The sequence below is a fragment of the Haliaeetus leucocephalus genome, unplaced genomic scaffold, assembly GCF_000737465.1.
Source record: "Haliaeetus leucocephalus isolate CR32 unplaced genomic scaffold, Haliaeetus_leucocephalus-4.0 Scaffold406, whole genome shotgun sequence".
Lineage (NCBI taxonomy): Eukaryota > Metazoa > Chordata > Aves > Accipitriformes > Accipitridae > Haliaeetus > Haliaeetus leucocephalus.
This window is the reverse complement of record NW_010972842.1, coordinates 3444045-3469091: the sequence shown is the minus strand read 5'-3', so window position 1 is coordinate 3469091 and position 25047 is coordinate 3444045. Positions and strand designations below refer to the sequence as shown.

Here is a 25047-nt window from a genome sequence, read left to right as displayed (position 1 = left end):
CACCCAGCCCCAGTAGGAAGGTCTATCTGTCAGAGTAAACCAAGTCTTGAAGTACTCTAGAGTCTACTCTTGCTACAATTTTTTTTCTGATAGAATAATTTACTCCAATTCAGTTCCACCATATTCCCCACAGATTCCTACACACTGCAGTGAAGACAGTCATCTATGAGGGTTCTTTGTCTCAAAAATAAAATAAAATAAATTAAAAAAAAAAAAAAACAAAACAAACCCGAAACAAACAAACAAAAAAAAATCCACCCTACTTTTATGTGCCAAGCACAGTACGAAACAGCAGCTGGACTCTCTAAATGAAAAATCACAGCCCTATAATCTTATTGAAAAAATGCTGTACAATTGCCTGCCTTGATATATGGCAGAGATATTCTAAGAAACAAGCATTATTTGCACCCATGTACCTTTCATGAGAGAGTGAGCAGTTTTGTGTAGCATTTCTCCTGTCACTAAAAAGGAGACAGGTACAATGCTGACATCCCTGTTAAGAATAGATAGAAAGAAAATACTAGAAAGTTCTCGTTGTCTAGGATACTGATTTAAAATCCACTGAAAAGCTGCACTATTCCTATAAAGACTCAGAGATTAAGGCTTAAAATACTTACTTGATAATGTCTCCTTCAAGAGCAATCACTCGTTTAATGATCTTCTGTTCAGGGTTTCTAGGAGACCTGAGACAGGGGATAAGGTTATACAATCAGTGATGTTCCCATTGTTTTAAGAAAATGAAAAGAAATTCCACAAAGAAATAGACATTATTAAAGTCATTAGGAGATTCCATGTTCTCCTTGATATAGCATCAATCATGATGTTCCACACCGAAGTGAAGCTACTGTAATCATTCTCATTGCAAACCATCATTGAAAAGCAAATGCTGAAAAATGGCCCACTTACAAACACCACAATAATCAACATACCGTTTATCATGAAAAATACGCTCCACAACATTAAAAGTAGAATGTCCCACTACCAATGAAGAGGGTACCTTTGCGAATAGATTAATGTATTAAAACCTGAATTCTCCATTATATTGTGTTCAAACATTTATGTCGTTCACTCACTTTGGGGGAAAAAAAATCTCCCTGTGTTATATTAATATCTGTCACTAACTTAGGTAAACCTTGCCTCGGAAATCATGGAAGCTTAAAAAAAGTTGTAAAATTTTCTGAAAGTTTCAGCTTTATCCAAAGCTTCTTAATGCAATACCATGCTTTCACTTGAAGTTATTTTCCTATAAGCATGTTTTATTGCATGGATTCTGATCACACCTTACATAGTATTATAAGAAAGCAAAGCTGAACTTGTATGCCCCGCCTGAATACTCCAACTTCCTTGATGGATATTAATAGGTAGGACTATTAGAAGTGTTATTCTACCACAGTTTTGACAGGTTAATGTAGATATATGTGCACCATAAAATTTCTTCCTTTTCTATATACTTTACCTCTTCTTTTCTATTCTTCACTTTTAATTACTTAACTATTCAAACTTAGTAGAGCGTTTTCATGTTATTTAAGAAATTCTTTTTATTTGCTGCTTGTATATAGGAGAGTCAGGGAAGGAACAAATGGTTTTCATTTTCTGATGATGCTTGGGCTTTATTAGACTCCAAGTACAGCCTGCTACACATGCAATTGCAAAAGCTTTATATTACAGTTTTCATGCCTAAAAACATTGGCCATGCCATCCTCACAACAGACCAGTACCTTTGAGCTCATCTCTGGTCAACTGGTAGCACACTAAGATTACATTTTCTTAAAAAGCAAAGCTGAGATGAGTCTGGATGAAAAACTTGCCTGCAGTGCTGCATGACTAAAGGCATTTGCAGTCGACTTTCAGTTCCAAAAGTTAAACAGAAAAATAGTTTCAGGCTTAGTTAATTTTTTTAATATGAAGCCAGAAAAGTATTCCAAACATTTGAAAAGTGGTTTGGGTTTTTTTTGTGTGTGTGTGTCAATAAATTTGAAATATATTTGTATTTCAATGCAATGAAACAAAATTCAAGAAGTATAATTTTGAATTTCAAAATATCAAATAGTTTCACTTTGCAGTTTGCTAAGCCTGAAAACCTCATTGTCACAAAGCAGTGAAGAGCAGTGAACATGAATATGGACCATATTTTGATTCCCTAGTCATCACTGGAATTTTCAAATCATCATATCATTTACAGTAATATTTTATTTAGCATTAATTTTACCCAAAGAGTTGTATATTCCAGTTCAGTCTTGTCTTTCATGTTCTTTATCAGGCTGAGCATACACATTTTTATAATATTTTACATGTCAGTCTTGGGAGGAATTAATCAAGTTTTAGATGCTCATATGACTTAAATATATGGAGTATCCACAGCACTTTCTGATGCTGCTCCCTAGCAGGCTTCAATGCATACTCATTCAAGCACCGACCACCTCTTATTCTCAATGAGTGCACAGTCTAAGAAAAAACAACACACCTTTATTATTACAAGCTACTATAAATTAAAAATATTTGCAAAAATTACTTTACTGTTGCTTGATTTAATTTTTAATTCATTTTAGGCTCAGATTGCAATATTTTCATGTGAAATTTAAGTAATGGAAATAAGAGTACATAATGTGTCTGATGAACTGTGCATTTCTTAAAGACTGAATGAAAACAAATTTTAAGTTTGCTCTTTCAAAATTCTGTTCTGGTTTAACACCTTACTTTCAAAGGTTCTTTGAAATCCCCCATGTAAGCATTTTCACTTGATTAGTATGTATGTATTGTAATGTAATTACTGACCTCTCCCTTAATTTGCCTTCCTTGTGAAAAAAATTGTAACGACCTTGAATAAACATCACTCTGAATCTGAGATCTGAGTATTTTTTCGAAGAGTAGTTACTTTTCTGCCAGTAATGACATATTTAACCAAAACACATAATTTATCAGAAAGACTTCAAGGACTTCCTGGTAGATAGTTATTATAACTCAGGAATATTTTTAATATTTGAAGCCCGAATAGTTTAAAAATAAACTTTATACTAATGTTCTGATTATAATTCATGAAAATGGCAAAGGACTGGTAAGAGAGGGAGCAAGAGGCTCAAAGTGACCAACAACATGGGCACTTTTAGACCAAGGATTTTCAAGAGGCAAGCAGATTGTTTTGTTCAAGAGTCACAATGATTGAAGTAAGAGAGACTAGTTCTGAAGGGATGGATATTGATGCCTTCCTGAAAGGTGTTTAGTGTAACGCTGGGATTTCATTGATTATGGAAATCACAAAAACATGCAGATACAGGAAATTTCTGTCTCTGAAATTTTACAGCAGGTATAGAACAAATTAAACAATAGAGGAAAAAAAAGCCACAAATATTGTAACCAGTAACTGTTTAGTATTTCTCTGTCACTGATATCTGGGTGAGGTAACAAGCAATAATCTTTGGAAATGGGAGTCGTTCAAAACAGAAGGAAATAGAAACTGTTGATTTACCTGTTTGCATGTCTCCTAATTACACTGTATTTTTTCATTCTCCTTATATAAAAGGTCATATTCAGGCATGTCCCTTTCAACTGATATTGTGTGGGAAGAAATGAGATTTCTTACACACAGTGAATATATTTTGTATCCCTAAGACGGCATTCAGACGATATGAATATCATTAATATGAATTAATAACAACCATCCGTACATTTACCAGCCAGGTCCATATCTGATGTTTCACAGGGGAGTCACCATTCCTTCACCATTTTCTAAATCAGCCTCTCAAAAAATTAAGCTTACATTTTCCTCAGTAAAAATATTTCCTCATCTACATATAACCATTTTTAACAAGGCATGAATTAGGGACAGCAGTGCAAGCAGAAACAGTCAGAATGACTATGAAAATCTCAAGCACGTTACAAATATTAATGCACAAGTAGCATTTAGCAGCACATCAGGAATGCACTAGGAAAAACATCTCTGGAAACTAAATTCACTTCTTAAATGCAGATTGAATTCTACTCCACTCATATTCGCTTTTCGCTTTTCCATGAAGAAAAGTGGAAAACAGGCAAGTTTAGCAGTGTGTCCCTCAAGGCATTAGGTATGAGGATAACCCATTGTTACCAATTTCTCTTTAAACAGCAGCATTCTTTATTCAAGCACCTCAGGAGAATGACCACTGCATAATATAAAAAGAAAGCAATGGCCCGTGTAGCGTCCAAGACTGATAAATACTTTCTATTTCATCTGTCAAAGCAATTATTTAAACTTCACCTACAGATCACCTGATGGCTGGCTGCAAATAATAGAACAAAAAAGCAACATCCTCTCCGTCTGAAATACCTTCTGACAATGGGACAAGTCACTCTGCCTTAGCAACAACTTCTAATTTGTTCCAAACTTTGAGTTTACGCACAGTGCAGTACAGAAATGCCAGCCTCACGCACAAAGACATGAATCATGACGTAAAAATCCAGATTCAGAGTTTTCAGATAAACAATTTACCAAGGGAAAATTAGACATTTGGTATGTATTTGTTTGTGGTTTTCCAGATGCAATCTTAGCAACTCAGCATAATTAACCTGCCACAATTAGCTTCTGGTAATGATCCTAGCTCCTTCTCCTAAACCTGTATGTTTGTCTTTTATTCTGTATTGACTTTCAGCTATATAGTCCTCATCCACACCCAGCTTTCATTAAAAACTAATGAGCAATTCCACCACCATAAAAAAAGAAAAAAACAAATGCCCATGTCATCAAGACATCGTTAACTTTGGATTAAAGCCTCTCACATTTGGTCATTAGTTTGAAAAGGAATTGAGAGAGGAAGGTTAAGTAGAGGGGAATGTAGATCACCCCAGTGATTAGGGCAGATTCAGGTTCCTTATTCACCCACAGCAAGTACTTCAAGATACAGTATTCTAACCTCCAGCCTACCCACCATTCTGGGGCAGGTCTCCCTTTATCTATCTGATTGATACAGCTGAAAAAAAAAAAAAAAAAAAAACTCAAAACGACCCCCCCCCCCCCCCCCATTCAGTTCTAAAGTTAAAAGATATGCTTTAGCAGAAGAGCACTAAGGAGTTCAATTTCCTTTTTACCAAAAAAAAAAAAAAAAAGAGCTTTTCAGAGCCGAAGACACACTGCATGTTGTCATGGAGAGAAAATATTGTGAGAATGAAGAACTGGACACAAAGCTTCAGCTGGTTTTTATCAGTGATGCATCCCCCAAACCACAATCTGAAATAAAGTAGTAACTGTCAAGTTCATAAGAAGAGGTTGTTTCTTCAGGAGGGACAGAATAATAGTTGAATCTCTATTAGGAAGTGACACTTTATTCTATTTTAGGAAAGCACTGACAACTTTTCCTAATTATTACCTCAATATCGCTTCTCCCATAAAAAATGAAACATTTATTTATGTTTTTATTTTTAATTATATACTCTTACAAACAACATACATATATAAATACACACACACATATTTATATACACGCACATAAATTTATACAAGCATCCATTCTTCTATGTTCGACACTGTATTGAGCAGTGTGGGATTGCAGTACTAGAAAACATGTTTACCAGGAAAGACGGGAGGAACAATACAGCCTGCAGGAAAATCCACTGTTTAGCAAGCGTTTGTCAGACAAAAATGCTGACAATTCTCTGAAGGTTTTCTCCCTTCCTGATAGAGCAACTGAATACTTCAGTCACAATATTGCTCCTAAACTTTTCCCTTTCCGTCATTTGGATTATTTATTTACTCCAGTGGATACTGCTCAGCACAATTTTAAATATCTGTTCCATGAGCTAATTAACATTCAATGAATCGTGAAATTTCCGTAATATTTCCAATTCTTGTATGTGTTATTTGACCCTTCTTTCATTCTTTGAGTTGTCTAACTACAGTCTCCTCAAGAAGTGCCCGCAGCAAATCATGCTTAAGAGCTTGAAACGGAAGTTTCTCCAGGCTTTGAGAGAGAGAGAGAGTGCTTTTTAGGCTATATCCGAAGATGCCAGCAAGATAAGTGAAGGAAGGCAGTTGATTCATTTCTACTCTCCAAAGGGATATATTAACATGTATCACCAAATGCTATGAGATACCATTCCCTGCTGAGCATGCAGTCTCTGTAATAAATAAAAAAAGTAACCTACTGATCCTGGATAATGATCAAACACAATGTTTGATGCTCAGACACACAGCAGACACACCAAAAGCAATTATATTTTTCAACAGGTATTAGCACAATAGCTATCACGAAAAGAAGGAAGAAATTAGACCTGAATAACAGTAAAGTCCAACTAAATAAATACTACAACATACTTTTTTTTTTTTTTTTCCTTCAATAAGCCCTCAGATTTTTCTGGGTGCATGCATTAGAAAAAGAAGATAAGACCTTATACCGTAAACTCATAATGAAAAAGCAGCTAAGGTATTTCAAACAGATAGCTTGAATTAGATACTTTGATGATCTATGTATGTTTAATGTTACCCATCCCATATCCTAGTCAACCTGCATGGGTTTTGTGATCACTTTTGAAAATTATTGGAATTTTGATACTAACTGAGCATTTTCTAGAACAGGACAAATAACATGGGATTTATTAAAAAGTTGCAGTGAAAAGTGCCTGAAGTTTGCACTGTTTATATGTATGTATCTATGTATATGCATATATATGTATATTACTGTTAGCATATGGCTTTACTTTTTATGAGATAGAAGCAAGATGTTTAGGCAGCAGCTGGACATTTGCCTTGAGATTATTCTCAGTTTACTTCAGATTGAGATTTATGTGATTTGATCATCATTTACATGGAGGCAACTGAAACAATGAACACTGAGTTGTTATAGCATGAACAGACTGAAATAATGAAGGTCATCTTCTTCACAGACATTATTTCTGCTTTTATTTATGTTCCTAATGCCAGATACTGAGAAGCATTTAACTCCATAAAACAGGATAAGGGGGAGCTTTTGAGATCTAACACTGTCATCCAAAGCCACTCAGTCAGTGACCTCTTCATTTCCCAAAACTAATTCCTGTCTGATCAAAAATACCAATGTAGCTCTGGTTTACACTTCTGGCAATTTCCAGAATTGCTGCAGGATGAAAAATTAGTTGTTTATCTCCTTCTTGAGCCTTTTGGGGAGCCAGAAAATAGCCAGAGCAGTAAGTAAAATGTAGATGGAGCCCAGAATAAATGGCATTAATATACCTACAGAACTGGGAACCTCAAAGTACAGTTTTGGTGGCTTTACTTTTAAAACATGCTTGAAGGAAGAGGAAATAGGGAGGCAGTGGAGCGCTCTCATCCTTATTTTCTGACCTTGCTTAATAAGTTAAACAGGGAGTTTTACATGGCTGCATCATACAGTAGGTAACAACGTTGACCCTCAAAAAAAGTTTTGTGCCCTTATCCTATGATGAAGGAGCTTCCTGTTGCCAGCATAGTAGTTGATGCTCAAACTCTGTACAGTAGGAACTACGTAGCTATATCCATTCTTTCATCTCTCCCAGTACTATAGCTATGATAAAACAGATCCAACATAGCCAAATCTAAATGTTGTATAAGAATGCAAATTTGCTTAAAATATGCACATATTTTCTAAACCAAAATATTTTTAGTCCGTTTGTTTCACTTTTTTCCCAGTCCATAGCGTTTATCTAAATTCCATACTTCTTTACGCAGATAATGAATCTGATAATGAACATAATATTTAATTAATTACATCACAGGTTCTGAGACAATTTCTATATTGTGGAAAATAACAAACACTATAATAGTGGAGGGAAAAAAAATTATCACCCTTAAGTTATTCTTTTTTGTTGTCATTCCTGTTGTCAATTTCTATTACCTAGAATTGCTGCAGTATAGGTATCCAGTAACCAGGTCCAATATCTGTGTTCAGTTTGGACCCACCAGTACAAGAAAGGTATTGACAAATGGAAAAAGTGACGGACCGCCAAAATAGTAACAGAAGAGTAATGTAACAGCAGTGGCTAAGGAAATTGGGTTTGTGCACATCAGAGATGAGACAAAGAGTTTGATTACTGTTGTTGTCTACCTAACTGGTGATTAGGGATTCAGACTTTTTGGAGAGGTGCACAGCAGGAGGAGGGAAGGAAACAGCATGAGTTTCAGCAAGGGAAATTCCAGTTGGGTACCAGAAAAATTTTCAAACTGTGTGAGGTTAAGCAGTGGTGCAGGTTGCCCAGAGAGGCTGGGAATCACGGAGATACTCAGAGCTTGACTGGACAAGGCTCTGAGCAGTCTGACCCAGCCTCAGAGTTGGCACTGCCTTGATTAGTTGGTAGTACTAGATAATCACCAGAGGTGCCTTACAACACAAGTTATTTTTCACTTCTAACTATGTACAGCCTTTAGTCTTATTCAAATATATGAAGAATCATGATGTTGATACCTTAAAAAAACCCATATTTTGTCTGGGATGCAGCCTCTGATGCCAGAAGAGACCGTACTGATTACCTTAATTAACTGCTGAAGCGCACAGATTTTTTTTTTTTTCCCTGTCTTTTTGGATAGTACCTAATTCTATTGTAAAGTATTTTTAGAGAAGGTTATGATATCTTGTCTCAAGCATTCTAGCGACAATGAGTCTAACATCCAGAGAAATTACTCCAAAGTTTAATTATCCTTGCTATTAGGAAATTGCATCTGCATTCAAAATTGGATATATCCAACTTGAATTTCAATTTCATGCCTTCTCCTCCAAGGCAGAAAACCCCTCAACATCTTATTTCTTCTTCATGCAGAAAGACTTAGGCACAACAGTTCTTTTTAAATTTCTCTTGGATTCATTAGCTAGAACTCCTTAAACTTCTTAGCATACAGTTCGTTTTCCAAATCCAAGACAACTTTTGTGACCATACTTCAAACTTCCTCCAACATTTCCATTTTCTTCTTGGCAAACAGACATGAGAACCTAGTATTATTCAGCTTGGATTATTACTATACAAGTAGACTAGTCTGGTATTATGCTGCCTCAGTGGAACATCTCTTTCCTATTTCTTAATATTCTATTTGTTTCGCATATCCAGGCAAAAAGCTCATTCTTTTCATTCTAGGAGCTGATGTTGAAAGTATACAAAAAGTGACATCTAAACCCTCCTCTGAGTAAACTGCTTGCTAAAACAGTTAAGCAATGAGGTTTTGATTACTACTTGCAATTCACATTCTGTGAAGCAAGTTTTTGGACAGCAACCACGTGATTCAGGTCATGCTATAATGGCATGGCCGCCTTATTCCTTAGTATTTACTGCCCTGTCTATCTCTGTAGTGTTTGCAAGCTTAACCAACGATTCTGAAGACAATTGACAAACCCAGTACCTAGCTTTGGATCACAAAGCAATCTGCTAGAAATGTTACCACCCACAAATGTCTCTCCAACCATATCTACATCTTCACAGTTGAATTGAGCCTGTGTGTAATCTGCCCAATGTGGCCCACATTAATACCATAAAAGGCAGGTTTCTAGATCAGGATATTATGTGGTAGTAAAAAGAATTGTTGAAGAAACCAAATATACTATATTATTGCCTTTATCAAGATGAGATTTATCTAATTGTTTTGTAATTTTATTGATAAAAGATACTAGGATTGCTTGACAAAACCTATTTCTGAATTGATTGACCTTAACCAAATTTTAGATTCGGCTGATAGAATGAGAAATAAACTGTTCCTAAGGACCTTCTCTTTTTTTTTGTTTTAAACAGTGAAAATTTATTGCAAGTCTTGAAATCATTTGCATTTTCTCCTTTGTTTTTCTTCCCCTTCAACTGCTAAAGAGGCATTTACTAAATGGTATTCCGTACTACAAAAAGTGTTTGAGTCCACGCTTGCCTGTAAGTAGCAATGTTTGACCCAGTTTTGACCTTAAATAGTGTTATAACTTTAAAAGAAGTGACATAGATTAGCAATTTTTTCAAACAGGAACGTTATACAGAAATTGTATGTAAATATGACAATGTTAGCAGATAACGAGAGCAACGGAAAACATTCTTCAATTGCTCCTAGGTTCCCTCTGGGCTAAGTTTGAGGAAGCAGGCCCCAGTTCTAATAAATACTGGTTTAGTGAACCGTTTTGAACATTCACCATTTTTCATCCATAATTTACAAAATAAGTACTTCAAGACAGCAGTTGCACCAACTGGTTAGGCATAAGTTCCAGTGATGCTTGATTTGCTCAGCAGCTCCAGTGGAAAATATGTACAAAGATATCATTAAAAATATGAGGAAAACTGTACTTCTAATAACATCCTGTAATTCTTAATTTAACTCCACATTGCATTAGCATTTCTTAGTCAAACCTCTGTTAAAAAGCAAAATCACTCACTGCCAAAAAAACTATTTTATTTTTACTGAAAGTAGTGTTTTATAATAATTACAGATTGCAAGCATGCACTGTTGGAAAGGTAGTATTTTATTTTTATTAAATTTTAAACACTTTGCACATAACCTAAAACAATGCTTCCCTGAAACTTCATGGGGAATTCTGAGCAATCTCTATACAAAAATAACAATCTGAATATATCACCTGCATAAAGCCTCAGTAAAAGAGTCATACACTTTGCCATACACATGGAATAATTAGAACACGTAAACAATTCTCTCAAGCTCTGCAGCTCTTGAATATCCACTCTTGTTCCTTCTCTCCCTTTCTCACGGGCCCCCATTCCTTGGCTCCTCTCTACATTCTGATTTAGTCTTGAGTTTTCAAACAGAGCAGGAACGTACCTCTCCGAGGGTAATACATTCAGAAAAAAACTAGCTTGCATGGCAGATATCTATCTGCAATGTATCTCCTGGTACCAGAGGCTATTTAGCAGAGTTCTCCTACACTAGGATGAAGAAGTTGTTGGAGAAAAAGAATAAAGATCTGCATACTTTCAAAGCAACTGAGCTTTTTTGCCTGGTATATCTACAGCACGCTATATAGTTGTAGCCTCATTGTTAGATGAGACATCAGTCGTAACAGATTTTCAGCATTTTTCATAGATGTTGAAAGGTTATCACGAGTAATTTGGATCTTTGTCAGTGGATAACTATGGACTCTTCCCAGTGGAAACTAGATGTATAAGTGCTACATGACAAAATTAAGCAAGCCTTTCTACACTTTGGATCCAGCAATCAAAATCCTGCATCTGAAAAACTTTCAAAATATATACAAGACAAAGTCAAGAAAAAGATAAAACACATCTCCATTAGAGTTACCATTCAAAAATTTCAGCCAATTAGCTAAAGTGAGGCAAGGAAAAAATAAATTAAAAAAAAAAAGAGGAAAATTGAAAACTCTAATTAAAATGTTTCACTGCAGTAAAACTAATTGCTACTGCAAAACTGTATGACAAGTCACTCTGAAAAAAACTCAAAATACTATAGTAACTCAGAAGCACAGCTAATATTTTGAAGTAAAATCTCATTTATTGGTTCTCAGCCTTCCAATCTAACCACTTTGAGGTTAAACGACTCAGCCGCTTGTAATGCAGACTGTGTAATCACAATAGTTATGTGCACTTGACCTTCTTCCTGTTAACAGAGAGACTCAATTAATTACTTGCTGTTTTAACTGGCCATTTCACCTTATCTTCACCTTTTCCAAAAGGGTTGAAAAACTCTGTATCTTAACCTTTGACTTTGAAAGCATACATAGAAATATTTATCTACCAAATAGGAAATCAGCACGATCCAGGAACGAGAGTATCTGGGCTTCTATGCTTAAGTCAACAACAGTAATATATTCACTGTTTCATTAACCAGTATGCTGTAGCATAGGAACCATATTTCATCTTTACTATAGCTGCCCAAATATTCTCCTCTGTAACGGAAATAAAATATGACTGACTTCTGTTGCAACAGACAACAGAGGGAAAGGCATAGAAAACTGCAAAATGTAATCAAATGCTGGAAAATCAGTCTCAGGTTGCCATATGGGATACTAGATAGAAATAATCTACTTAATCTATACCTAATTTATTACTATGATTCTTAAAATTATGCTTATTTTTAAAGAACCTTACATGCTGCAAGATGTACTTCTATACCTTTGTTGATTCTGAGAGTAGACCTGTGTTCAGTGGCAACTCTTCTAAGCACACAAAATTAAATAATCAGCTGCTGTCATAAGAATCTAATTGTCACTACATACAACACACCGTGCAGCAATTTTGAGTCATTATTCCTTTCTGATGGGGTTCCAGAAAACTTCTCCAGTTAAATAACATCACCACAATTATTGAAAAAGGTACTGAATGCATATGTAGATGTTAAAAATACCAGTGACTTAGGAACCAAAATACTATCTCAAAAGAAATGTAGATGTTAAGAAGCCTGGGTCTCACATTGTCTCTACTGGAGGCCAAGTTTAGCATCTCAGATAGGATTAACACAATATTTAGGAAACAAAATTGTGATTCTGAAGAACCCAAAGTTTTTGTCTATCTTTGAAATCACCTAAACTCCAGAAGCACATTGTTTTTTAATTTTTTCTAAATGCTACTTCAAGCATCAGTTGAGAAAATCTTTCTTGATATTTTTTGAGTAGCTTCATACTTTCTCAAATTTAACCTCTACTACAGTCAAGAAACTAAGCCTTCTGGACCAGTTAAGTCTGCTATAGTCAGTGCGCAGAAGGTAACAAACAGTTAAAGGGGGGTGAATCGCCTTTTGGAGGAGAATCTCTCTCCCCGTTGACTACAAAGGAAGCCAGATATCAGCTTAGTCTAGCCATCTTAATATTAAATGATTAAAGACAAACTGCTTAAAAATATTGTTTCATCTACCTTATAAATACATGTAGCAAGGTTTTTTTAAATAACACAGGAAAGCAAATAAACTAGTAATGGTGAAGTAAAGGGAAGAGCAATAACAACATAATATATACTTTTAAAACAGTTGTAATACACTTTTAATGTGTATGAATGTAAACAATCATTTAGTTTAAGAATTGAGACATTATGTCAATGTAAATTCACAGGAAAAAAAACCCCAAACCGACCAAACATCAACAATTTAAAAGATCTCTACAAAGTCGGGACTTTGGAAGTATTTGTAATTATTTTTGTGATATAGTGCCACAAGCAATATAAATACTTGTTCCATATTTATGGCATAGACAATGAAAATAAATTATCTTCCAACCAATAAAAGGTAAAGACAGAGGTTTAACTAAGAAACAATTTTGCATCTCTGTTCCTGGCTATTAAAAAAACCTGTCTGTAGGGCATAATCCTCAAGATCTCTAGGAGCTCAGTAAGCACACAAAGAAATAAATCATTCCCAGACTATATGACACTAAATTCACTGGGACTTGTATACAGGTATAGGTTAAATAACATTTGGGAAATAGAGAGTGATGCCGAGGATAACTTATTTATGTAGTTGAAAACTTAGTATTTGTTATAATAGAGTACAGAAAAAATTGAGAACTAACATTAGCAAAACAAAAGATGGGAAAGTTACCTACATATTTTAAGCCAACAGTTATGAAATGGCATTTGCTAAAGTAACAACACATGCTTAAAAAAAAAGAACAGTAATAAAGACAATTGGACACAGCTAAAAAATCTCACAAGGAAAGAAACCAATCTAAGGTCTGGGTATTTTCTTCACAACTTCTGCTTTTAGCTTAGATAGCATTTGGGGAAAAATGCCCACAATAAACTGCAGGTGTCCATGCTGCAGATGAAGTCAGGCTGAATTAACCATAGATTGGCTACTGTGACAGAAATCCTTGTAATAATAGGAGTTATGACCTGCTCATGAGGATTTGGCAAAGAGCAGCAATGGGAAATTTAATAGGGAATATTTTTTCCACATGATATTCTTTCTCAAAACCCGATCGTCTATGTCAGCAGGTCATCAAGCATTGTGCTCCATTTGGTACTAATTGCATTATCCTCTACTTGTGTTCTGTCACAGATAGCAGAAGGGACCCTGCACAATAACTGAGGATATTGCTCTAAGAGACTTTGATCACTTGAGCAGGCATGAAAGAACTTTGAGGAGTTTGTCAATAATAAAACCGTGTCCCGTGTTGTTTTTTGCCATGAGATTTTTAGGATTCTGAGCTGCAAGACACTTCCTCTCTTGTATGATGACAAATATATTTATTTAAAAAATTAAAAAGGGAAGATGAAGATAAATCAGAAGCGTCACCAACAGTGAACAGCACGAATGAGTAAAACAGCTATACTTACAGATGATTTTTCCCTTCACACAAAGCAGTTTACAAGCTTTTTAGAGAGTGTTCCCCTTCTCTGTGAAGGCCAATCTGCTCTCCCTCTCTTCCCCAACTGCACACCCAGCCTCAGGCTTTGGTCTGCACACTTGCTTCCCAGCTCTTCCCACGTTACAGTCCGCTCTGGTTATTCCACCCAAAATGAATTCTTCAGTCTCAGGCAGCAGCACAACCAGCCGTAGCCCCATCCAGCCTGTCAAACCCCATCCTGTGTGACAGTTTCCCACAGAAGGTCCCTGTCACCTTTTTCTCCAAGTAAATGATATGCTGCTCAGAATACTGCTCGAAAAGGGAGAGACTGGCAGAAGAGGCGAGAAGGGAGGGGATAAGGATGAATTAAACTTCACAGACACTTCTTGCACACTCTGAGGATGCATTCCTCACTCTCCTCCCTCTGTCCATGAGCCAAAAGTTCAAACAAGCTATTTATCATTTTTGTATCTTTATTATTTTTTCAGAGTGGATCCATGTTAGAACAAGGTGAATTCCAGTTTTACTAAAGCTCAAAATGTTTGTGCCAGTCTTATGGTTTTTTTAAACCCTCAATCCTTTATTTTTTAAAAGCTTTCTTTTTTTCTCAAAATTTTCTAGAAAAAAGAAGAAAGTTCTCTCACAGAAAACAGAAGGATAGCAAAAAGAAAATGCAAGCTAGAAGGACTGATGATACAGACTTGTGTCAGAAACTAATATGGACAAAAGTAATTGTTTAGTTTTTAGTGGCTGGAAACATTTGCAGTATTAAAGGCATGAAAAGCTGGAAGGAAGAAATGCAAGATATAGTGTGGGATTAAGAAAACTTTTCAGAAATTCTACTGGCTCTACTATTGAATCTTTAAATATGTGGTTCACATATTATTCTGTATGTTTTGGACAGTACTGACAAATTCTGAAATGTGTTGACACTGTATGTACTGGGCCTTGTTGACACAGAATATCAATTAGAAGCACAAAAAGATTAACTCGGCTAATTCAAACCTGGCATTATTGCCTTTGCCATTCTAAACTTAAGCCTCTATATTTTCCTGAGAAGTGCATATCCAAACCAGGTGTGAAACGCAAACTTTAATGCAGCTGATTTTGCGAGAAGCCCTTTCACACCCTTACCTTACAGCAAGAACAACACTGCAAGTGACTGGGGTTATAAAGAGCTGAATATCAAGAGCAAAAATTGTGGGAAATCATACAGATTTGCAACAGTCGTGCCTACTGCATCACAAATTCAATCATTTAGAACAATCTAACCTTCTCATTTTGATTCTCTTAGTAATATTCTACTATCCGTTCCCGATGGGTATTTGTTGCAGACAAAGATCATAAAATACATACTGGAATATATTTAAATTGTATGGTGTAGTGTTTTGGGATACTAACTGTATACTTCTGGCTCAAACTCTAAAGATAGCTTTTGCATATATGCTCTAAATGATGCATCACTACAGAAACAGTTACTAAAACAGTTCCTTAAAACTCAAGCTGGCAATATGTTTAGCAAGTGCTATAGCAGTAGGGCTGTAGGAGCCGTGACGGTGCAAGTATAACCTTACTTCTCTGAAAGAAACCGTACAAGAGCATAAAAAGGTGTCTACAAGTTTTCATTAAAGGATTGTATAATTCAGAAACCTCAGGATTAGGCTATGTTTCTTTTTAACCGAGAATTAGCAATACTAAGACTTAGCACCTACGTAACTCTGCAAAAAGCACTAAGTGACAATACTACTAACATTTGTGATTGATAAAAAGCCACCAGTGCGCTCGCCTCTGCTATTCAAGTCCGCTGTGCAGACGGTATGCAATGCGGCTAGTCTTTACAAATGGATAATTGGAACGTAATCAAAATGTTATTTAAAAAAAAAAAAAAAAAAACCAAACAAAAAACAGTAGTCACATTTGGAACAGAAGATATTTCCCTGCTTTAAGTTGTGATCAGTTTGAGTTGGCAAGATGAGTCACCAGCAGCAAAACAACTAGCGACAGGCGAGTAGTGCTCAGCAGGCACGGATGTTTGTGATACAAATCTGTCATATAGGAACAAACTAGGAATCCCTCAAATTCCTGCCTGTTTATCAACTCCTAAGAGGAAAAAACGAAAGCTCTTCTTCCTTTAGATTTTCACAAGCATTGTCTTTGCTAGGATTAGGCAGTATTAACTCTCTGAATGCAGTGTATAGCCAGTACCCTGACCCCAATCCCGCCACGAGAGACGTCCCAATTCATTCATGGGGCAAGGAAAGTCCCACTCCCAGATGTCTCTCCACAAAAGGCAACACCTGCTACCTCCACAGCTGGGTCAGTCCAGCCAACGCATCCACTATCTGAAATAATAAATATTTTTTTGAACTTTCTTTTTTATACTTTTATTTCATAAAGGAAGTATGGGGAATTATACAGAAAAGGAATAGTTGCAATACCTCCCCAATATCATTATATGTTGTCTTCAACTGAGAGAAGAATGTACATGACAGAACATTTTATACAGACCTCTTTAACCCATTGATAATTAATTTATACATTAACTGTGACTGCAACAAAATCACTGCTGGTTGGAGAATGCTGTAGCTAATTTGTGGTCTTTTTCAGTTCCTATGTTTTATAAAGGTAACTGCATTATTTCAGGAAGGATTTTCTTCATGTGGTCTCTACCATGAAAAAAATACAGCCTGCATACCTGTCCTGAATCCGAACGGCAGCTGCCATGAAACAACTACGTTTGGTAATGCACCTGTAGGCCTGAGAGTTCAGGTCATAACATTTCACTCATTTAACTTGATATTGAGCCTAATAACTTGTGTTTGATTAAAACACATCTTGGCATCCTACCTTCATTTGAAGATTCTGATGTTGCATTTTTTTTCCACTGGTTAATCACAATTACCCTTAAAGCATGACTATTATTTTCACATTTGAAGTTGTCCAACACCCTTTAAATTTTTCCTCAAGAGCAAGGTTGATGTACAGAATAGGGCCAAATGGAAAAATTTCCCCTGCCCATGTTTATGCATGACTAATTGGGGGTATAACTGTGGAAGAGCTTCTCTCTCTCAAGATGTGGATGACATACACTTAAATTCATTTTACATCCTGAGACTCATTAGCCAATTCAAAGACACATGCAAGATCTTTTTGCTTTTATACACTTACATACTGCCATCACCATGACTACTTTCTGAATAATTTAATGCTGTCTGTTAGAAAAAAATTAACCAGGAGACAAAAACCTTGCACTCTCCTCACATCATCTCCAGTAGTCATTCTCTATTTCTTTAAACTTTCTCCCCTCTTCTGCTCCTCTAGCTTACATTTGCTGGCCTGAACCTTGGGTGAACTGGAAGAAGTGGTTGTTTTAGCCAGAGGAATACCTGACTTCAAAAAAAGGAAAAAATGTGTAAAAAAAAAAAATCACAGTGTAACCTAAAGAAGTGGTGTAACTATTGTTTGTGTTAGTGGGAGTGTGAAATTAGGAAATTAGTAACACATTTCTCTCTTACTTACTTTCTTGTTTTGGTACCTTGAAATGGTTAACTTGTTTGAATTTATAACTTAGGAGTCTAAGTAGAAAATTTTAAAAAGGTCAGATAGACTAGTAGGAAGCCTGTTTAACAGCATATGACCCAAATGAACAATAAAGCTTATGAAGTAAAAAAGCATAAATCAAGAACTATGAATTCATTTAAACGGTCACAAGAAAGGAAACGCATAAAAGAAGTTTTCAGACACCTGATAGTTCAGCGCTGGCCCATCCAGCTGACAATTGGCTGAATAAATAAATTTCTACAACAGACTTGGTTGGCAGATCTCAGATCACATTTGTTCTTTTAAATTTGTTCCCAACTTTGACAAGATGATCTGTAGTCTGGTCTTTGCAAAAGTCAATAGAGTTGCAAGTATGCTCATAAAAGTAAAAAATATTTCACAGCTTATGGAAAATCCCAACCTACCTCCATAAAATGCTAAATACAAATAAGTAGAAAGTATATGGATTACATTTAACAGTAGTTGCAACAGTGTTCACTCAAGAACAATTTTGTAAGTTACAGTAACAGCTCATAATCACGCTATGAACACAAATGTATTTTTTCTTTTCTTAAGATATTAATGACATCATAGAGATTGGTTTTGGAGATAAGGTGAAAACCAAGAATAAAAACTTGTATAAGCTAGAATTTTTACTGCCAAGTTCATTCATGAATAAATGAGTTTTAGATTGCTGGCAGCAGTTCAATGAGACACCACGTACCTTCCAGAAAAAATTTAGGCTGTAAGTATCTTAATGAGACAGATGCAGTCTTCTCCACAATTGCTGATCACAATTTCATCATTCATGTAGTGGAGCAGAAAATGTAAGAATGAAGTTAGAAAGACCTTCTCCATTTCAATACAACAACCTCTAAAAAGCATAATAAATTTTGGAAAGAAAATTAGCTATATAAATACCAGTGCGTACTGTGTATTTAATGGTTTTTATTATGTGTGGAAATGCAGCCCTGTATTCAATTGATCAGTTTATAATCACACATAATTTAGAAAGTACTAACATAATCCAAATCAAATTTTATAAAATGAGCAGGGGTACTGGATGCCCAGCTTAAGACACCTGAGGACCTCATTATTTCCCTGGTTAAGAGCTCCTTTTCTGCTTAGTTCAAAGTGGGTACAAAAGTCATTAGGTATATAGAAAAAATTTGAGCTTGTCAACTGATATCTATCCGAAGGACGCTTAACAGTGAGCTATATATAAGCTGTAGGAGCTTATATCACTCAATCTTGCATTTGTGAATTCGCATGATCTGTGAATGTGCATTCAACAGGAAAGACAAGGATGAGATAATTATTAGATCTCTGATTAGCTAGAGATATCATCTCCTTTGCCCTCAGGAAATGCTGTAGGACTTTTTTGGAATGCTTTACAGGCAAATACATTATTTTCTTTCTTATAGGATGCTGTGAGTCCCGACCCACAAATTTGACTTCCTGGCTTGACCTTGTACCTGCCTCACCCCTGGAGACTTGTCTGGCAAGCTGGACTCTCAGCTGCCCCAACCACATCCCTGGCCTGGTCCCACACTGCTTTTCATAGGGTCATATGATATCTCAAGTTGGAAGGGACCCGTAAGGATCATCAAGTCCAAATCCCTGCTCCTCACAGGACTGCCTAAAACTAAACCATATGACTAAAGGTGTCATCCAGGCTCTCCTTGAACTCTGACAGGCTTGGTGCCACGACCGCTTCCCTGGGGAGCCTGTTCCAGCAACCGACCACCCTCTCAGTGAAGAACCTTCTCCTAACGTCCAAGCTGAACTATCCCTGACGCAGCTTCATTCCTTCTCCTCGTGTCCTGTCACTGGTCACCGGAGAGGAGATCGGCACGTGCCCCTCCGCTGCTGCCGTGAGGAAGGTGTAGACTGCGATGAGGTCACCCCTCAGCCTTCCCTTCTCCAAGGTGAACAAGCCAAGTGACCTCAGCCCCTCCTCGTAAGTCTTGCCTCCGACCATCTTGGTGACCCTCCTGTGGACACGCTCTAACAGTCCGATGTCCTTCTTATATTGAGGTGCCCCAAACCGCGCACAGAACTCGAGGTGGGGCCGCACCAGGGCGGCGTAGAGTGGGACAGTCACCTCCCTCCATCAGCCAGCGATGCTGTGCTGGAGGCATTCCGGGACACGGTCAGCCCTTTTGGCTGCCAGGGCACGCTCTTGACTCATGTTCAACTTGCCATCAGCCCTTTGGGCTGGACACCCAGATCTCTTTCCGCGGGGCTGCTCTCCTGCCTCTCGTCCCCCCAATTTGTACGTATAACCAGGATTACCCCATCCCAGATGGAAAATCTGGCACTTGCTCTTGTTAAATTTCATATGGTTGGTGATTGCCCGGCTCTCTAGTCTACCCAGATCTCTCTGTAAGGCCTCTCTACCCTCGAGGGAGTCCACAGCTCCTCCATGTTGCAGCACGACATATTCCCATACAAGTAACACATACGTTTGAGGGGACAGAGCAGGGCCTCACATATTATTTTAAAAGCTCTATTTATGATGGAAAATATTTTTTCCCAGGGGCTGCAGGCCTGTTCCCCAAGGGGTGAGGGACTGCTCAGCCACCCCCTGTCCCCAGCTCCCTGTGCCCCTTCTCTTCTTGCCTGCTCCTCTTCCTCCCTGAGGGTTTTCAGTTGCGACTCTTTAAGCAGTCAGGCCACCCACTAAGCTAGAATGTCTTTGTCTTAACTCATATAGCACTAAAGCTCTACAAGGACCTGATTAGCATTGACAAAGTGGCTTCAACATAACTAAAATAAATTTTTAATTACTTTAATTAAACAAATGCAAATTCCCAAATGTAGATGAGTTTAAACCAGTTTAAAAGCTCTAGTTCATTTCCACGCATGTTCTTGATTCTTCTCTTTATCACAGAAACAGGTATCCCCTGAGGATGGCAAATAAATGAAAGCTTCTGGGTGTTGAGTAAAACAATTGTGTCTGCCAGCTGGTAAGATCATTCCAAAAACTAGATGAGCAGCTCAGGGCAAGAAAGGAAATTGCTACTTTAAGCAGGAAAGGAGCTTCAGAGGTTTTGACACCTGTGCCAGACAATGAGCAACCACATGCTAAAAGGTGTGCAATCTAGCCTGTCTGTGGGCAGGACACTAAGCTTCACTAAACCATGGAATGGAACGCGTGGGTCAACAGAAAGACTGAAGGACAGAAATCATTTTATCTTGCAGAAACTGGCAAAGCTGGCATGGCTGGGCGATTACAAATGGGGTGGTTTAAGATGTCACCAAACTTCAGGGAGAATCTACCAGCTTTGGTTGAAAGTCAGTAATTGATGGCATTCACAAACCTAGCCACAAAAATGTTGGTGGGGTTTTTTGAGCTTTTCTTTTTATTACCACTGAGAGCAGCAACTTCTGTACAGTGATAGTAACTTTTTTAATTGCTATAACTCAGTTCCTTGTAACTTCTTGATTGCCCTCAGACAAACACAGTCCTTGGTTAAATCGGTTTAAGCAAATTTTAGGTTTGGTTTGCTCTAGTTGGCGTGCAAATTTAAAAGTGAACAACTTTACTAAAAACCAGAGCCTGGCATCTACCAAGTGTAGTTTCCTCTGTGGCCATCCCGAGGCGCGATGGCCATGGCAACAGCAGGGGGAGGAAAGGGTCCTGAGAGCCTCCTGCATTAATGCCTCTGTGTTCATCATCATTTGTGGAGAGCTTAACAACACTCTGTCTCAGATCACCAACCCACTCACTCACCCAGCTACATTCCTGCTATTTTCAAGTACTCTGCTTCATTAAACCTTAAAAGGACTCTGATTGCAGGCCACAGTCGGGAAGTGGTTATGCACTTTTTTCCTCTCTGTAATTAATACAAAGGAGTCTTTAGAGTCGTACTCTCACACTTCCAAAGTAGTTTCATTTCAGTTTATTTTTTTTCTACGAGGAAGGGGCAATTCTTGCTTTCTCTAAGTTGGGTAGAGATTTGGTCTGAGAGTTCTCTCTGCCCTTAAATATGGGAGTGGGGATATTTTACACTATTTACTGTAGCAATAAATGGCCAGTGTGGCCACAGGTGATTTAGCAGATTACACAAGGCAATGAGACAGTTCTAAATAGATTTTCTCACTTTGAATAATACTTGCTGAAGTCAAATCCTGTAGGAATAAACAGATTTGACAGATAACAGATATACATTATCCTACTGCACAAACCTATTGTTTACACACATAACTGCATATTGGATTTTTTGACAGTTGAAAAATCACATAAAGATATCTACTGTTTTCAAGTTTTTGTAAAATAGAGAATATCAAGCTACATTTAAATACTTAAAGGAACAAAGTAATCACATCATTAAAATTTTTAAACAAATTATCTAGTAAAAGTGAGGGTCGGCGTAATATTAGGTTTCATTGAAATGGAAATTTCAGAGATCTCTGCAATTAACCACTATTTATACATAAGCTCACTTGTCAAAGTGACTCACTAGGTATTATAGACCAAGTACACTTTTCACAATGTATTCAACTGTGCAAGTGCTAATAACTCTGTCTCTCTTCCAGTAAAGGTACAATCACATAAATAGGCCCACTGACATCTAGGGCTGATGAATGACCTTCATATTTAAGAATAAATGATCTGCCCAGCCCCATTCCCCTTGCACAAAAGGCACCAGAAATGATTCTGTCCTGCCAGCTGTCTTTCTGGGAAGTTTCCGTGTGACCCCCAAGCAAGCATAAAGCTACAGTACCAGCACACCAACCCACTCCTCCTCTGGAGCGACGAAAAGCGCTCAAATGCAATATGCTCTGCTTCTCCTCAGCTGGAAGGCAATCCCTATAGGCCTCTTATCCGTTAGTACACACAAACCATCTCCAAAGATGGGCAAAAAGCAGGGAGGCTGTTAGCAGGAGCTATATCTGCTCCTCGTCAAGTAGAAGCTCATGTACGTGGAATATGACTAAGCAATTTATGTATTCTAAAACTGAAACAATGGAAGAAGCTTTCTATTCTCCCTTGTTCTTATTTTATTCCTGACAAAAGATATTATTCAAAACCTATCTACTTATTTACCTGCAGAGTTTTCTGACACTAATATCTGCTGACTACTATCTCCCAAAAAAACTCAACTGTGATTCCTTTCAGAAGCCTCTGTCTGCTTCTTCCTGCATCATCTTCAGGACTCCAAGCGATCTGGTAACATTTGATATCAAGCATTTTAGCAAGAGCTCCACAAAAATTAATTGCAACTGAAAACGGGCGAGTGATTTCTAAATAAAATTCTTGTTGAGTAACAGCTTGACTGCATTTAGTAAAGGGATTGAGCATGTGAAAATACTGAATTCTGACCAAGTAAGTCTTTAAAGTGGAAGGGTGAAATGGCGGCTCAAAAGAAATCATACTGCCTAACCTTGCTTGCATCATTTAAGACTGTCCTTTCTCACTGGGGTTTATTACAAGGCTTTTGATGAAAATACTTTCTTTTGCAATGTAATGTCTGTTTCCTTAGTTTCACTGCAGTAAATATCTTTTTTTTTTCCACATACCAGCAACTGCCTGTACTTTTCCCTCTTCCAAAGATGCTACTTACTGAGAACTTGCATTCAAATCAGCTTGTTACTAATTTTGAGGTACAGTGGGATACTGCTAGGTAGAATGTGAAACAAAAGGACATGCTAGAAACTGACAGACACCAAAATAATTATTTTGTAATACTGAAAATATTTGAAATTGAATTTGCAACTTGAAAAAATTTTCAACAGCATATGAGAACACCAGAATGCACAGAAAAACCTAATTAGCAATGTTACAAAGAAAAATGAACAAGTCTTTTCTTTTGTTAATTATAAAGGGATCGGGAAGACTAAGAATGGGAATTCTGCCTCTATTCCTGAGAAATTAGCTGCTCTTTAAGAAATAAAAATCAAACAACATGAAATTATACAGGCCCATTACCCATGTGAACTTTGGCTCCTCAACTCCAAATAAGCAGGTTTCTACTGTTAATGCTAAAAGTCAAGGTCAATTTGCTTGCTTCTACAAAAAAAATCAAACCAATATAGTGTTCTTTTTTAGGATATATCAAGCTAATACAAACTAAGTTACAGTACTCACTTTGGCTCCCACAGAAGTAAATGGTAGAAAAACTTCCCCTGATGAAGCCAAACCAAGACCGAGCCTCTAATTCTCAACTGAAATCCTTACAACTAGAACAAGGAAACCTGTAAATAACTATTGAACTACAACCTATAACCTTGTTTTCAAATGCAGCTCAAGATTTAAAGTTTAACCAACCAACTCATGAATTTTAGAGTCTGGTATAGTTTGGTTTTGTTTTGGTTTTTTTTTCCTAGGATGCTTACCTTTGCTTTCAGAAACTGAAAGGTGATTTTCAAGACAAACTTTGACAAAAATAAATCATATGAGTCCCAGATCAGACTGCTTTGAAAGGAAATAAAGATACTTTTAATTGCTGCCTTTTCCAAAGAAGATACTTTTAAACCTCCTGGGGATCTACCTGAACACACACACACAAGCAAATGGCACTTGATTAATTTTGTCAACAGAACAGGAATACAAATATGTTACGGCATTTGAAACCACAGACTTGCTAGTTAGTAATAAGCAGGGGAGTTATTCCTTCACTATTACTTGAAGTATGACAAAGATGTTTTATTGTCATCCAACAACATACCACAGCAAAGCATCTTTAAGGCAACCAGCCACCACCAATGCCTTTAAGAATGACATTTGAATAAAACAAATATATTCTTTTTCTGTGAAAATAACTTCTGTCATTACACCTTTCTTATAGTTAATTGCATTTCTAAATGTCTTGGCAAGAATTTCATAGTATACAGCAGATTCATTAGGCAGCTTTAATAAGATCGTTCAAGCATTTGTTCATGTGAAAAGTTCATCCAAAAGCATCAAAATTATAAGCCAATATCAAGATATTTATGATTAAGGCATACATTCAGGCATACTACTACTTTTTATATTTATTCAGATTGCCAGCTTCACAGTGAATATATTAGTGTTGTCCTTGTATGTCACTTGCATTCAATCCCTGGAGTTAAACTAATTTGGCTAACATCCAGCTACAAATCACTTAGTTAAAATTATCATTCCCTTGGTGAATATTCATTGGATCAGAAAGGAAATATAAAATGAAAGATGATTATAAGCAACTTGTCGCTACTTGAGCTTTAACCTAACCTTGTTATCCACAAATGACTGGTTATTTTCCATTCAGGGGCAATAATCTCTGCACTATTAGTAATTAATATATAAATAAACATTCTGTGTAAACTAAATGATTACTGAATGATACTTTGC

At 36.9% G+C, this 25047-nt stretch overlaps 1 protein-coding gene across 1 annotated transcript in view; it reads right to left on the bottom strand.

Moving 5' to 3' along the window:
- The window catches only part of IMMP2L (IMP2 inner mitochondrial membrane peptidase-like (S. cerevisiae)), a 457856-nt gene that overhangs the window by 154102 nt on the left and 278707 nt on the right, over positions 1–25047 (bottom strand). Inside the window, exon 3 of the mRNA XM_010574032.1 lies at positions 618–683. Coding sequence (XP_010572334.1) covers positions 618–683 — 66 coding nt within the window. The remainder of the gene's footprint in view (positions 1–617; positions 684–25047) is intronic.